This window comes from Vombatus ursinus, unplaced genomic scaffold, assembly GCF_900497805.2.
Source record: "Vombatus ursinus unplaced genomic scaffold, bare-nosed wombat genome assembly UNPS02014807.1, whole genome shotgun sequence".
Lineage (NCBI taxonomy): Eukaryota > Metazoa > Chordata > Mammalia > Diprotodontia > Vombatidae > Vombatus > Vombatus ursinus.
In genome coordinates, this window is record NW_020954585.1 from 61693899 (window position 1) to 61710925 (window position 17027).

Consider the following 17027-nt stretch of genomic DNA (forward strand, 5'->3'; position numbering starts at 1 on the left):
ACTTAACTTAAATGGCACAGTGTCTTTGCATGCAATTAAATCGTAAAAATTCAGATAATTTGAAAGGTGGCATTTGTCTTATCAATTTTTTTTTCATAATTAACCAACAACAAGCCCAAAAGGATCTTACATTCTCTATAATTTTTCAGTTTGTTGTGAAATAGTAAAGATGTGGTCCACTGTTGAATATCACTTATGAAAATTTTCTTCTTCCCTACTAATAACCTGATCAAATATGCCTTTGATTCATGTACAGATGACTCTTATAAAGGTTTTATATAAATGGGAAGCTCAGCATCTATCAGCAGTTACTGATATTTTCTTGGTCACCTTTTGCAATACTAATAGAGTCTAACCTTTTTTTTTTTTCTTATACCTTTTCTTATCTTTTCCGTATTGCAGAGATGACTCTCAAAGATTTTATAGAGACAGAGTAGGGATGTAGGTCAGTAGTCACAGATGTTTTCTCTGTCACCTTTTTTGGTATCAATAGGGCCCAGCATTTCTTCTGCACCTTTTATCTTCTCCTCTTTCAGATACATTATATACTGTCCCTCAGTGCCCTCATAACTGTGTTGCCTCCAATGCAAATCTCTTCTATATCCACTTGATTAAATCCTGCTGCTTTTCTCATCTTTATTCTCTTTGGATCATTTTTCTTCCTCTATAAGCAGAATAGCGGAGTTAAGAACCAAGTATGATGGTTCCATTGCCCTTGATGGAGAAAACATTATAACATATTTTGTCATAATGAATTTTGCAACTTTTTTCCATTTTTCTTGTTTGTGATCCTCCTTCCAGTTTTATCCTTAAATGCCCTTGAGATGACCTTGTATAGTTGGGATATCTTACTATACTTTCTTTAAACTCATTTTGCCCTCTACTGCTTCTCTTTCCTTTATAAGGCAAAACTATTGATAACCATCCACCATACTTTTTTTTAAAAATAAAATTTTACAGATAATTTTATATTCTAACCCACTGTTGCCTTTGGCAGCCACCTCTTTATATCTGGCAAGTTAATCAATTGTTTGCTGACTAAGGAGTTTTCTGAGCTCTTTTGGTGTCTTTATTGTGGCAATTAATTTATATTAGTTAAACTTCTAGGAGGAAACATTCTATTTGATGTCAATGGCATTTCTTTTGTCTCTTTCCCATTTTCAAATTTTCAGTTGCTTATTTAAATCATTCAGGATTAAGTCATTTTAATTGCACACCATATCTTTTTCTCACTATTTTTCTTTTTTCTTGTTTTTTTTTTTTTACTAATTATGATCTTAGCTCCCCAATGGTCTGACTGTATACAGATGATTAATTCAGGAATAATGCCCATATCAATAACTAGTCTTTTCCTGTCTGTTAAAATGGCATCTATTTCATTCTTTAACATGTGCACTACTTCTAGTACCTACAAATCCTTTTCTTTATTATAGTATTTATGATATAGAGGCATAAAGTTCCTGTGTAATCTCCAAGTCTCACTTCTTCCTCCTGAATCATGCTACTTCATATATTTCTCCTCATATTTCTCAACTCCACAAAATCCCGCCCTAATGTCTCATCATGGCATAGAGGCTCTCGAAGTCTATGTCGAGAGTGTAAGCTCTAGAATGTTCTACCAGGATGGAAAGGCTTCGAGTATGGTCCCAGAAACAGACTAAGTCTATTACATGAGGCATCAAACTAGTTATCTGTGAAGAGGCTGGCCACATGATCAATTATTTTGGCCATGACAACCCATGAAATGGGGAAAAATAAAAATTTGTCTTCGGTCTTACGTGGCCCCTTCCATTTCTGCAGCAATGGTGGCAGAATATTATGAAATGGAGCAGAGGGTATTAAGAATCACAATATCAATATCAACAAACCTTAATTTGACTATTTGTACTTTAAATGTGAGACCTTTGTCCAATGACTAACAAGTAGACTTCTTCCTGGAAGAGAAATGAATTATAGCAATCTTGATGTGACAAATGGCACCAGAGGGAAGAAGGAAGTTGCAGCTAAAGGGAAGGGAGGGCCCACAGGTACATCTAAGAAAAGGAGAAAAAAAAAGAGGGGGTGGGCATTGGAATTGGTTTTATGATATATTCAAAGGCAGTAAGAAACATTATTTCATGGGACATTCCATTATCATGTTTTGTTGTACTAATGATAAGTACTATTATTGCTAATAATAATAATAAAAGCATTTATATAGTGCTTTAAGGTTTGCAAAATGCTTTGTATCTGTCACATCATTTAATCTTCACAATAACCCCAGGAGGTAGGTGCTATTATTATCCCATTTTACAGAATGGTAAACTGAGGCTTCAAGAGCTTAAGTGACTTATCCAGGGTCACACACTGTTAAGTGTCTGAAGTAGAATTTAAACTCAGGTCGTTCTGTCTCCATATCCCTTACCCTATCCCCTGACCCACCCAGCTGCCTAAAGGATTTGTAAGGTCACCATGAAAATAATTGCAGCTTATGTACCACATGGTTTCAGAAGATGAATTGATAAAGAAATTCTGTGAGGAACAATCACCCACTTGGAATCAAGACAGTACATTTCATTTCCCCACTACTGGAGGTATAACCTACTGGTTAGCTCAGTTTCCTCTTCCCTTTCACTGTTAAGTATGTACTCAGAGGAGGCAACCCAGTGAAATGAGACCCCTCCTTTTGGACACACACTATCACAGGGCAGATTTTTTTCTGCTGTTTATTTTCTATATGTACTTGGCTAGTAATAATAATAACTAGTGCCTCATTTTGGTCACAACAACCCTGTGAGGCAGTTTCAATAGTTATCTCCATTTTTACAGATGAGAAAAATGAAGGTGAGAGACACAAGTGAACTTGCCTAGGGGTCATGAAGCTAAAAAATATTTGAGGCAAGGGGCAAACTCAGGTTTTCCTGACTCTAGTCCATCACTCTATTCCCTCCACTACCTGACTACCTCTAGTCATAGGTACAGAAGCATCTCTGGAATTTAGGCTTCATCTGTCCTGGAGTTAACAGGGAGACAATGTATTATTTAGTAGTTTCAGTTTTGTCTGACTCTTCATGACCCCATTTGAGGTTTTCTTGGCAAAGATACTAGAGTGATTCGCCATTTCCTTCTCCAGCTCATTGTGCAGATAAAAAAACTTAACTGCAAACAGGGTTAAGTGACTTACCCAGAGTCACACAGTTAGCAAGTGTCTAAGGCTAGATTTGAACTCAGGAACTCTAGGCCTGGTGCTGTATCCACTGTGCCACCTACCTGCCCCTAAAAATTGATCTAGGCTAACAGTATCCGCCTGTCACAAAAATGAATATGTGTTGCTAGGTCAACCTTACATTCTCACTTTAGGATTATAGACTTAAGAAAGGAAAAAAAACAAGGACTTTGAAAATGTAAATAGAGCCAATATTGAGGAAGGGAAGAGCTGGTTTGGGCTTAATATCTGATGTTCTGAAGTTGGGTTCATTTCCAAGGTCTTTCCTGTGGTCTCTGCTGATTCCGTCGTACTTACTGCCCATTTCTGTTTGTGTTTCTTTCCTTACAGGGCATGGTCGAGAAATGGCTTCTTCAGGTGGAACAGACAATGCTCGCCAGTATCCGACATGTGCTTAAAAAAGGGATTGATGCTTATGCCAAGGTAGAGTCCAGTCCACAGTCATCAAGGCTGGTGAAGTTAAGCTTTTGGTGGAATCTTTAGATTTAGAAATGGAAGGAACTTCAAAGGTCATCTAGTCCAGCCCACTTATTTTACAGTCCAGGAAAGGGAAGTCTAATTAAGAAGTTAAGTGATTGACCCAAAGTCACTCAGTATTGGGGTGGCAGAGCCAGGACTCAAACCCACATTCTCTTGATGGTACTCTTTCCATCTCACATCACTGAGAGTTGGAAAGGGCTCAGAGAAGGGATTTGGTATTAATTCCATTTTCTCCTGGTTTTTGTTTTTGTTTTGTTTTTGTGACATAGGACAGGTCATTTAACCTTTCTTTTCCTTGCTTTCCTTTCCCATGAATACGGGGGTTCGTGCGATGGTGAACTGATGAAGTTGACAGTGAAATCTTTACTAGTATAAATAAATATTGAGGAAGACAAAACTGACAGGAACTCTCTCAATAACAATCATTAGAATTGTTCTGTCTCTCAGATCATCTAAGTGCCAGCTAGGGGTTGGAAAGAACACAAAGTCTTATTTGGAGTTACCTTTTCTTATTTCCATGTTGTCCTAGATCAAAATAGAATGTTAAGATAATAATCTTAAAGGAGTGTTCTCCTGCCATCAGCTAAGCATCTGAGAAACTCCACCCACCCAAAAATAATGAAGATATGATGGGTCACCCCTTCAGGGTATTTACTTTGTGAAGAAGGAAACTAGAGGGCACAATGTGGAATTGTAGTAGAACTGGTGGTAGAATTTCAGACCTCTCTCTGAGTGGGAAGAAAGACTTTTTTTTTTCCTTCTGTACATTCTTCAGAAGGGTTGTACTCTTTTAGGGACCTTATATTTTTCCTAAGAATAAGGCCAGGGTGGCTTGTGTTGTGTGAAAGGAGAAAAGGTTAACTCTCCCCTTCATAAAGATGGAAGAGGTCCTAGTGACCTTTACAATACATGTATTTAAAGTATTTCCACTTACTCTGTGGCATCCCATCATGTGTGTTTCTTTTGCTTGTTTGTTGTTGTTTGTTTTTTGGAGGGGCCATCAAGGGGAGGCAGCTAGGTGGGAGAATGACAGAGAGCTGGATTTGGAATCAGAAAGACCTGAGTTCAAATCCTCTGTCTGACACTTGGGTTTTGTGTGACTGTGGGCAAGACATATCAACCTTTTATCTTCATTTCCCTCATCTGTAAAATGAGGGGTTGGATTCAGTGGCCTTTAAGATCTCCCCTCCAGGACAGCTATGTGGCGCAGTGGATAGAGCACCGGCCCTGAAGTCAGGAGGATCTGAGTTCAAATCTGGCCTCAGACCAAACACTTGACACTTACTAGCTGTGTGACCCTGGGTAAGTCACTTAACCCCAATTGCCTTAAAAGAAGAAGAAGAAGAAGAAGAAGAAGAAGATCTCCCCTTCAGCATGACCTTGAGCAAGTCATTTAACGCCGATTGCCTCACCAAAAAAAAAAAAAAATCTCCCCTCCAGCTCTAAACCTATGTGATCTTTGGCTTTTTATAGGTTCCTCGAAAGCAGTGGGTTCTAGAGTGGCCTGGGCAAGTTGTAATCTGTGTCTCATCTATCTACTGGACATCAGAGGTTGCTGAATGTATTGTAAATGATACGTTACTGGTAAGCCTAGCATGAATCACTTCTGCCCTTCCAAGGTGCAACGTGGTCCCTGGAGGCCAACCTAAACAGAATTCTCAGAGACCCATGGGATTTCCTGACAATCTTCTTTATTTCCCAGACAGCTCCAAAACACTTGGACTAATGCTCCTCTTCTTCCATCTTACCTATCCCCTGACCCTTCTTCCTTTTTCCTAATGCCAATGTCAGCAGTCAAGTCCATTCATAGTCAGGGAAGCTGTTCATAGAGTAATGGGAAGGAGAGGCGCAGTTTACCTAATTCATTTTATTTCTTCTACCTGTTATTCTCTTCAGCCCTGGATCGATGTGTGGTACCACAATTCATTTGTCCAGCTGGCTGAAGCAGCAGGGAAGTTGTTCTCCCTAAATAGGCTCCAGAGCTGACTCCTGTACTTTTGTATCTCTTCTCCTCTTTGCTTCATATCTAATGGGCTAAAACACTCTTGATCTGGTTGATTTAGTGAGCAGGGCTTATTTCAGTGAAGATGCAAGCCCAAGGCAACTGATCCTAGATCACAGAATGTTAAGAATGGAAAGGACTTTAGTGACCCTCAGTTCAACCTCAGGCAGCTAGGCGATGCAGTGGATAGAGCACTGGGCTAGAAATCAAGGAGATTCATCTTCATGAGTTCAAATCCAGCTTCAGACACTATGTGACCCTGGGCAAGTCGCCCTGTTTGCCTCAGTTTCCTCATCTATAAAATGAGCTGGAGAAGTAAATGGCAAAACCACTCCAGTATCTTTGCATGGGGTCATGAAGAGTAGACTGAAAAATGACTCAACAACAAAAAAGTTCAACCTCCTTATTGTGAAGAGGAGGCAACTGAGACCCAGAGAGGTTGTGTCTTGCCTAAGGTCACACAGAACCTGACTTTGTCATGGTTTTTTTTTCCTACCACACCTGTGCTGTGTAAGTAAAAAGAAAAAAGGGGGGGGTAACACATAGTAAATTTATTTTTGTTTTTTTGGTTTTGTTTTTTTTTTTGCAAAGAGTAATAGAAATATTCTTGCACTAGGATTTTGTAAAATGGATTTGAAGAGAATCCACTGAAGAGAATTACTGAAGAGAAGCCAGTTGACCACTTTTGTGATTCATGCAATATTATTGCCTGTATTCAGTAGATTTTCATTTCTCTTCTATTTATTCTAGTAGAATTCCAGTAATGCTTTATTTCTCCAGCATAGTTGGGTAATGAGAAGTCTTATCTTCTGACACTAATCAAGGCTGTTGAAACTACACTCTAAGGAGTTCTGAGTTTCTGTAGAAAGAAGGAAGGAAGGAATTTGGATTTGAATTCGGGTCTTCCTGACTCTAGGCCCAAGGCACCATCGACTTTTCCTGTAGGGTATTTTACAAGTAGATTTAGGGTTTTAGTCTTTTTTGGGAAGGGATAAAATTAATACATTTTGAAAATATTTTCTTTATGTGAAAACATATTCTTTCTGAATCCAGTTGCTTATTCTTCTTTTGTCCTTGTTAGCAAGCATTTATTAAATGCTTAGTACATGCCAATTTCTGCGCTAAGCCCTGCAGAGACTTCCGTCTGCACATCCAGAAATGAAGCATTTCTTCCCAGCCGCAACAAAGAACAGCACCAGAAAGTGAACAGTACAAATGTGCATAGGATCATCCATATAGAGCTGCAAGGGATATTAAACAGACCCAAGATGACTTAGAGGTTATCTAGTCTAACCCTCTCATTTGATAGATGAGGAAACTGAGTCCTAGAGAGGGGAAATAACTTGCCCTAGGCAAGTTATTATTACATAAGGAGTAAGTAGCAGAGCTGAGATTCAAATTCTGGTCCTTGGACTCCAAATATAGCATTTTAATATGACATAGATGAAACATACCATAAAACAGAAAGAGAAATTTGATCATAACTCTCTAAACTTTACTTCTCTGATATTTATGTCAGATCAGGAATATAATGGAAACACTTTAAACTGGCTCAGAAAAACTGATTGTTTAATTTTCAGTACAGGCATTTATATCTCAGAAATCAGCACGTATTACAAATTAGGGCTTGATTTTTTTTTTTTAGCTCTAAATGATAATGATGCAGATTAAACTTAAAAATGTCATGAGTAAATTTTTTTCTCCAAGAGCCAATTGTTAAACATTTACTAGCACACCAATGATGTCAGACTCTATCTCCTGTTAACATGGTTTGCAGGCTAAAATAATTTTGCTTAAAGCTAATAATTAATTAATTAATAATTAATATACTATAGTAAAAAAAAAGCCTTAAATTTGAAATTATATGATCACAGATTTAGAATTTAAGGAACTTTAGAAGTTATCAGATTCTGCCCCTCTCATTTTATAGGTGAAAAGATTGAAGGCTAGAAGTCTTCCTGATTCAGGTCTTCCTGACTCCAGGTCCAACACACTATCTACTACACCATACTGTCTCTCAGAGGACCTCAGATTGAATCTAGCTTTTCTCTTTGTTACCTGTATGACATTGGGGCAAGGCATTTCACCAGCTCTCTAGGATTCAGATTTCTTAGCTGTAAAATAAAAGGGTTAGACTAGGTGATCTAAGGGTAGCTAGGTGGCACAGTGGATAGAGCACCAGCACTGGCGTCAGGAGGGCCTGAGTTCAAATGTGACCTCAGACATATGATAATCACCAGCTGTGTGACCCTGGGCAAGTCACTTAACCCTGATTGCCTCACAAACAAAACAAAACAAAACAAAACTAGGTGATCTCTAAGGTCCCTTCCAGCTTTAGATTCTATGGACATTTGCTTTATTCATGTCATTACATCTTTAATGCTTGATTGTGGTTCTGTAATTTTAAAAAATATAAACATTCTGTAACTTTTAAAAGTTGCCTCCAAATGCCTGCTTACCCAGCCTCCCCATGGTTCTTTTTGCCTTCCTGTGAAGTCAGTCACAAATAATTCCTGCCACCCTTCTCATAATTCAGGAGTGCTTAGCATGTGTTTCTTGAGAATCAGAGAAAGAACTCAGGAAAATATGAGAAAGAGTAAATAGCTCTTCCCATATGTGTCCCTCACAGGTATTTCTGGAAAAAAATAACACGCAGATTGCAGAGATTGTTGAGCTGGTTCGGGGTAAATTAAGCAGTGGAGCTCGGCTGACCCTGGGAGCCCTCACAGTCATTGATGTCCACGGTAAGCATGGCATTCTCTCCTAGAGTGGCCAGTCATTGTGCATCACCCCAAAGCTCAGCAGGAAAGGCTCCACAAACCTGAGTTCCCATGGGCCAAAAGAAGACCAGCAACCTGAAGCTCGAATGAAATGAGAACAATCTGTATCCTTGTATATTTGTTTTGTGGCTATGTCTCCACCCCACCTTTAATTCCCTGCCCCCCACCCCAAAAGGTCTTGCCCGTAGGATTTCTAGAACCTGAAGAAAAGAATCTGAATTGTCCCTAAGAGTGAGCTCTCCTGAGCGCTGCTCTTCAGAGACAACTCAGGAAGGCAATGGGCAACAAACATGTTACTATGTGCCAGGCACTGTGCTAAGTGCTGGGGATACAAAGAAATTAAAAAAAAAAAAACAAAACTAGTCCATACCCTCATGAAACTCACATTCTATTGGGGGAGATAACATGCAAATAACTATGTACATACAAGATATATACAGTGTAAATGGAAATTATGAGAGGGAGGAGGACTGGGAAAGGCTAGTTGCAGAAGATAGGATTTGAGCTGAGTCTTGAAGGAAGGCAGGGAAGCCAGGAGGCAGAGGTGAAGAGGGAGAGTATTCTAGTAATGTGGAACAATCAGTTCAAAGGCATGGGTTCTGGAAGTGGAGTTTTGTGTTTGAGAGACAGTAAGAAGGGAATTATCATTGGATTATTAGAGTATATGGACAGGTAAGATGACCAGAATGGTAGAAAGAAGCCAGATTGTGAAGGGCTTTAAAAACCAAATGAGAAAATATTATATTTAGTCTTGGAGGTAATAGGGAGCCAATGGAGTTTATTGAGTAGGGAAGTAAATATGTTCACATACAATCAATATAAATTGTCCTCTCACATCTGACCATCTCTGATTCTGAAGCAACAACTATTCCCTTCCCTCTTACACATACTTCCTACAGATCATACTTTAGTCTTCAGAGATATCTCCACCTTTTCCCCTCCAAGGGCTATCCTTGGTGTTCATATAAATCTCCTTTTACCTGCATAAAATGTTAATGGGTCGATGGGAGGATAGGGTGAGTGGGACCCATCCAATGTGGTTAGCCTTCCTGTACCTCTTAAGTGATGACTCTTATGATGACCATAGACAGAGATGGACCTCCTGTCTACTAGCCAATTTCAGAACTTGTCGGGACCCAAGGTATATAGTAAAGGCTTGAGGGAGAGTTCTTTTTCACAATCTTGCTCATAGGTCAAAGAATTTGAATTTTTGGCACCACCCCTGATGTCCCATACCAATTCTATGAGCTTTCTGGAGAATATTAATGACCATAGATCATATGATTCTTTCCTGTCCCCCCCCACCCCCCTGCCAAACAACTACCACTACCTATGAAAGGAAAGGGTAAACTGAATTAAAAAACCTACTGTATGCAAGAAGTATAGCTTTCAGCTGTTGTTTTTTTTTTTAGGATTCCCAAATTTGAAAATAAGAGTGAATTCTATGCCTAAAGGTCCATTTTACGATGAATGTCATCAAACTTATCCACTGACTGACTGAGAGCCTCGTAGGTTGTCCCAATGTCATGGAGCTGTGAGGAAAGACTGAGGATTTATGATTTTCTGGGGAGAAAAAAGGAAGGTTGGAGGAAGGGGGAAAGGGTGTTGGGAGCTTGGTGAGGAATTTTAATCACAAAATCTCTATGGCCTGATTCCCTAATGAGCTCTGTAAAGTCTCCCTTACCTGTGTAAGGGAGTAGACTTTGAAAGCATGAGACCTAGTCACCTCCACAAAAGGGGCTAGCACCGACCTGTTTCACTAACTTTAAAAGATACAGCCAGACCATTAGCTCTCTTTATGAGTTAGTCATTTGGGTGAACTTTTAAAAAGTCACTTCAATATGTCCAGGAGACAGCTCAGATTGGGGATGGGTAGAAGACACATGGAGCTGGAGAAAGGGAACTTGTAAAAAGTAACTTGGAGCTGAGAGAATGAAAGTATAGAGAAAGACAGCCACCATAAAGAAAGGATCCTGGTCTTTAGAAGTGAGACTCCTTAGGCTGGTGGGCTTGCAGTGTGTTGGGATAGAAGTTATGTTGTGGACCACCCTCTTCTCCTCAAACAAACACACACAAATACAGACCCCAAGAAAACGGTTTGTATCTTCTCTTTCCCCTTGAGCATTTTCATGGGAGCCTGAAGCCTTTTCCTCTGGGTACAGGGGAAGTCTATTTACCTTTCTTCAAGACAAATCAAAAAGCATTTTTTAAGCACATAATGTGTGTCATTCACTGACAATACAATAAAATGAAAAAATAGTCCCTGCCTTCAAGTAACTCACAATCGAATGGGGACAATGTGCAACAGCTATGTATAAACAAGACGTATACAGGATAAATTGGAGGTAATCTCAGAGGGATTTCTTTGTTTTAAATGTTTATTTTGTCTTTATGAACATTGTTAGCCATCTGCCTTTGTAAATCTGGGTGTACTTATTAGAAAGATAGTTTTGAAGAGTTGACTGAGAAGGGGGTTCATTCCCAGAGAAGAGATACACTGAGGTATTTGACCATAAGTGCTGTCTCTGGCTGGGCATTTGGAGCTAACAAAATGATCAGAAGAATTACAATTCCTTTGATACTACTTTACAAGACAGTTTGTACTCAAGAAACCCATCTGAGCAATGAGTTAGTCGGGGGAGGAGGCAATAGGAGTGACTGAACAACCCTGTTTACTATAACTACCACATCCATTTAATACTGCTTAATATGTGTTTGGAGATCTATGTATAAAATCCCGCAGAAAGGCTGACTTTCTACCCTGGTACCTGGATTGTGGTTGTGGTTATGTATGGTTTGTCCTTCATTCTCAAAAAGGACCATGACATCAGGGAGATGATGACATGACTTGCAACTGACTTTGATTTGACTAAGGGAGGGCTGTGCAAGGTCACCAGCCTCACTTTCTCCTCCAGAGGCATCTGGGTCCAGTAGCCAGATATTCATCAGGACAACTGGAGATGGCCCAGATACAGTGGGAGACCTTGGCCCTTTTAAGCTAAGGTCTTTTCAAGTTCTCAGTTTGAGTGAGGCAACACCCATTCAGTGAATAGGCCTCTTTAAGAAGGATCAAAGGATGCCCCCTTTAACAAACAAACAAAAAAAAATCAAATGGTTGTTTTTTTTTTTTTGGGGCCCTCCTGGCTCAAAGTGAATGTAAATAGTAACTATTTCTCTTCTGGCCAGCAACCCTGAGTGTCTTCCCTGGTACCTGGAGAGAAGTGAAACATAGCAGCTGAGGGAAACTGTTCTCTGTGTAATGACCAGAGGTCAGTGAAAGGTGAAGAATCTCCCTCATTCACTAACAGACAATTTGTTAGTTAATTTGTTAGGCAAATTTAATTAAAACCTATTTGAAGGCAGGGGGTGGTCCAGTTGACCTTTGGGGTTTTCTTTCTGTCTGAGGTGTCTATGAACTATAGGTGGATGGTATTTACTCTGAGTTTTCAGTGGAAGAAGAGAGAGAGAGAAAAACACTGTTCATCTTTATGTGTGTATCTGTATGTCTGGACAGCTCGTGATGTGGTTGCTAAATTAGCCAAAGACAAAGTCAGAGATCTGAATGACTTCCAGTGGATCTCCCAGCTTCGCTATACTTGGGAAAATGGGGATGTGATTGTGAGAATGATCACTACAGAAGCTTTGTATGGCTATGAATACCTGGGGAACTCCCTACGGCTGGTGATTACCCCCCTCACTGACCGATGTTACAGGTAAATTTGGTTAATCCCTATGACATGGTTTCACCTTTCAAAATGAAGTCAAATACCTCCCACTTGCTGCCTCTTCCTCTGCTGTACATTATTACAGCATAGGACTCTTTTGGAGAAGAATTTGAATAAGATAGGAATTTGACATGGGCCCAGTGGCATGTGGGACAATCCCACAGTTTCGTTCTGGGTATCACATTTTATGAAGGATATTGACATTGTTCAGTTAGCCAAGATGGTGAAGAGATTCAAAACCACACCAAATAATGATCAGTTGGATTGAAAGGAGGTAATTAACTTGGAGAAGAAAAGAATTAGGGGGGCACATGAAAGCTGAAATATTGGATGGGAAAGGGGGCCTTTTGTAGAAGAGTAAATAGACTTAACTTACTCTATTTGGCCTCAGAAGGCAGAACTGGGCAGTGCATGGAGATTGCAAAGATACAGATTTCAGCTTATTGAAAAGAAAAACTTCCAAACAATCAAAGCTTTCCAAAAACAGAATCAGTAGAATCAGTAGGTAGTGAGTTCACCATGACTGGAAGTCGGCAAGCAGAAGCTTTAAGTAGGGATGTTTTAGAGAATATTCCTGTTCAAGTTTGAGTGGGACCAAATCAGAAGTGTTTGGCCCAACACTCCCAAGAGTGGCCTGAATCAGATTAAAATGTATTTGGGAAATATTTAACAAAACAAATAAAAATATAATAGAAAATAGATAAAGTTAATATGTGGTTTCCTAAGTCAACATGAGAGGCCTTCAGGGATTCTTCTGTGTGGTTTTGTGGCCCCATTACTATTTGAGTTTGATAGCACTGGACCAGATAGCCACTGAACTCCCTCTGTATGAATTCTCTGAGATTTTGTAATTCTATGCACCTTCTTCTTTCACAGTATTTCAGTTGGAAGCAGCTTTAGACTTACAGACATCTAGTGGGGGGGAACATGATTTCTCCAAAGTCAGCTCATTCTAATTTTGGGGTCATTTTGACGTTAAGTGTTTTACTTGTTTGTGTGTTTTCCCTTACATCAAGCTTAAATCTTTCTCTTTACGACTTTCACCCACTGTTTTTAGTTTGGTCCTGTGGGGCCAAGCAAAACAGGAGTATTCCATCTTCCACATGACAGTCTTCAAATAACTAGAAGACAGCTATCATGTCTTCCTTAACTTTTCTCTTCTTCAGGATAATTGCCCCCAATCCCTTCCACTGAGCCTCATATTGCATAACTTCAAGGCCTAACCATCCTGGACATATGTCTTCTGAATACCCTTTAGTCCATAACATCCTTCCTATAATAAGGGATCTGACATGGAACAAAATATTCAGGACCTTGTCCAACTAGGACAGCCACAGTAGAGCTATGATTCCTCCTTGTCCCAACTACCGTGTTTCTCAATGCACCCCAAGGTTTCCTTATTCTTCCCATGTGAGAGGACAAAAATGATTCCCAAGAAATACTGTTCAGGGGCTTGCCATCTTACAGCTCTGTCCACCCTTTCCAATCTACTGTTCTAAAAGTCATTCTGCTCTGAGACCATTTTAGGAAGCTAACGCAACTAGCACTTCTTGGTCCTGCCTTATTTCTGGAAGTCTATTAAGTTGACACTCTTTGGGAAAGGGCATCATTTCATGACAGCAAAATATAACATCTGGTATGTTAACTAATTCTAATTCCACGTCTGTGCAAAATGGAGAGCTATGATACTGAGAACCATTACTATTATCTATTCTCTCATGAGCATGGGATTTAAAGCTTGAAGGGAGCTTAGAGATCAACTAGTCCAACTTCTTCATTTACAAATGAAGAAACTGAAGCCCAGGGTAGTTGTTACTTGCCCAAGGTCATAAGGTGCACAGTAGGGAGACAGCTAAATATTTTGTCTAGATAGTACAACTTGTCTCTCTCCATAATGATATTTATCATTCCTGGGAATAGAAGGAAGGAAGAACTGCATTGTACAGAGGGGGAACTAAGGTGTAAAGACATAATTTAATATAAGAAAGCTGAGGCCAGGGCCCAGAAGCATACCATAATTACATTTGTTTTGAGAAATTTGTGGTAGCTAGGTGGTGCAATAGATAGAGTGCAGGACTTAAAGTCAGGAAGACCCAAATTCAAATCCTACCTCAGACACTTACTGGCTGTGTGACTGGGCAAGTTAACCTCTTTCAGTTACTCAGTTTCCTAATCTGTAAGATGGGGATAATAGCATCTACTTCATAGAGTTATTGTGGAGATCAAATGAGTTAACATATGTACAGTGCTTTGTAATCCTTAAAGGCTATATAAGTGCTAGCTACTATTATTATTATCATTATTCTATAAGTGCCCAGTTAGGTGCCCTTCAATTTTAAACACGGATAGCTTAGCTCAGTACTGTTCTCCTAGCCAGTGTATACTCTCTGTTCCATCTTCTTGGCACTTGTAACCAGCTGGATGAGGTTTGTGTCCAAATTTGAATAGGAAGTGTGTGTGGGCAGGGAGGTGGGAGGTGACACCATCTTTGGATATTGATAAAAGCTAGGGAACTCTATTGACCCCAACACATAGTGAGCCATTTGGTCCAGTTCCTGGACTATGTATCCCTAGAGAAAATCATTATGTAGATTGGGGAAGGTCTATCCAATGCATAACAGCTTCACCGGAAACTCTCTCTGCCCTGTAAACTCTAGGACTCAATGAATGACCTAGGGTCATGTTCTCTTCTCTTTAGGACTTTAATGGGAGCTTTGAAATTGAATCTTGGGGGTGCCCCAGAGGGCCCTGCTGGCACAGGCAAAACAGAAACTACAAAAGATCTGGCTAAGGCCTTGGCTAAGCAGGTAATAAAAACAATATTGCCCTGACTGTAATGGTTGCTTCCTGTCCCTTTGAGGAGCTATGTATAGAAAAGAGAACACGAGATTCAAGATGACAACAGAATCGTAAGGGGGAGAGGGGTTGAAAATCATACACTGAATAGAAGGTTGAACTAGGAAGCATCATACTAAAGGGGAAAGAGCACACTGATGCAGGGACCAAAGCCCTGGGTTCAAATTTTCTGATGTTTAACTATATGACTGTGGGTAAATCATTTGAACTTTCGAGGCCTCCATTTCCTCATTTTTGAAATGAAGGGATTGGCCTAGATGATCTTTGAGATCTATTCCAGATCTGAACCTATGATCCTCTGAGCCTTCCAGTTATGATTTTCTAGCATTCTTGGGGAAGAATGGAGAGCCAAAATTGCCTTGGGAAGTGGTAACATTTATGGCACTTTCCCCCCCTATCTTTAGTGTGTGGTCTTCAATTGCTCTGATGGTCTGGATTACAAAGCCATGGGAAAGTTCTTCAAGGGCTTGGCCCAAGCTGGAGCGTGGGCCTGCTTTGATGAATTCAACAGGATTGAGGTAACTCTTAGTGCCAAGACATAAGAATTCAGAGAAAAAAGGGAAGAGGAGTTGGAGAATCTGAGTTCTATCACTAGAGAGTGTCTTATGTTTTTAATCTATCCTTCATAGCACCCAGGATATAGCAAGTAAATATTTATTGCTTTGAGTTAATTTCAAAACAAAACTACCACTGAGGAAAGCATGTTAAACTCTCATCATATTTTCTCTCTCCCCCATCTCATAAACGCATTCATACACACATACAAAGTACACATACAAATACAAACAGTAACATGTACACAAATATAAGCACACATACCTATATACATACATGGGCAAGTAATTTCTTTCTGGGTCTTGAGTGGTTGGACCTCCAAGGTCCCTTCCAGTTTTAAATCCTATGATCCTATCACACCCTCATACATTGTCTTATTCTCTGCCAATAGCCTAGTCACCCTTCTAGTTTTTCATTGAGAATTTGACAGTTTAATTTTGGCATTCCTTAGTAACCTTGAGATCCAACTCTCAATGAATAATATTTCTTAAGTGATTAAAGTGTTGCTTTAAGTATCTAAATACTTTTTTCCTGGAAAAGACTTTGTTATATTCAGATGGGAGTGAGAGGTTCTGGCCACTGCAGCAAGTAAGCATTCTTCTCACTCTAGGTGGAGGTGCTGTCTGTGGTGGCCCAGCAGATCCTCAGCATTCAACAGGCTATCATCCGAAAGCTGAAGACTTTCATATTTGAAGGCACTGAGATCTCTCTGAATCCAACCTGTGCTGTCTTCATTACCATGAATCCTGGTTATGCAGGTCGGGCAGAGCTTCCTGATAACCTCAAGGTAGATACTAAGTGGTATGGAATTGGGGCATCCCAGGGACAGCTATCAGTCATGAGATCAGATGGCATTATCAGACAGTGACTGTAGAAGTGGAGTTTAGAATATTTGATAACATTTGATAATATTTGATAACAGGTGTCCCTGTCCATTGTTTATTTTTTGCTGCTTACCATTATACTTGCCTTAGCATCTCTGTGAGGCAGTGTAGTATAGTAGCTAGAACCTGAGCTTAGGAGACAGAAAGTCAAGGTTCTTATCACAGCCTTTCCACTAATTAGCTCTGTGAAAGGTCTCTTCATCTATAAAAGAACAATAGTAACAAATGTCCTACCCACCTCCCAGAGATGCCTTCTGAGAACCAAAGGAGATCACAGATGTGAAAGTACTTTGGGCAGTTTAAAATACAATACAATTACAATTGTAATTATAATTGTAAAATGTTATTTTCGTATTTTGTAATTCCTATCATCCCTTGAATAACATTGATACCCTGACCTGAGCTATCAGTATCTCTGGGAAGCCTCTGTGATTATTATCTTTTTTAAAATTCAATTTTATTTAATTTCAGGTCCTCATTCTCTCCTAACTCTCCCTATACACAAAACACACACACACACACACACACACACATACACAC

At 39.7% G+C, this 17027-nt stretch overlaps 1 protein-coding gene and 1 non-coding gene across 2 annotated transcripts in view; both read left to right on the forward strand.

Moving 5' to 3' along the window:
• The window catches only part of LOC114052192 (dynein heavy chain 3, axonemal-like), a 176229-nt gene that overhangs the window by 82251 nt on the left and 76951 nt on the right, over nt 1-17027 (forward strand). The window contains exons 25-31 of the mRNA XM_027874669.1: nt 3536-3628; nt 5159-5269; nt 8317-8431; nt 11982-12180; nt 14891-14999; nt 15453-15566; nt 16214-16390. Of these exons, the coding sequence (XP_027730470.1) occupies nt 3536-3628; nt 5159-5269; nt 8317-8431; nt 11982-12180; nt 14891-14999; nt 15453-15566; nt 16214-16390 (918 nt within the window). The remainder of the gene's footprint in view (nt 1-3535; nt 3629-5158; nt 5270-8316; nt 8432-11981; nt 12181-14890; nt 15000-15452; nt 15567-16213; nt 16391-17027) is intronic.
• Nucleotides 4520-4645, forward strand: LOC114052535. The gene has a single exon (XR_003570274.1). It is a non-coding gene; the product is annotated as a U6atac minor spliceosomal RNA (small nuclear RNA).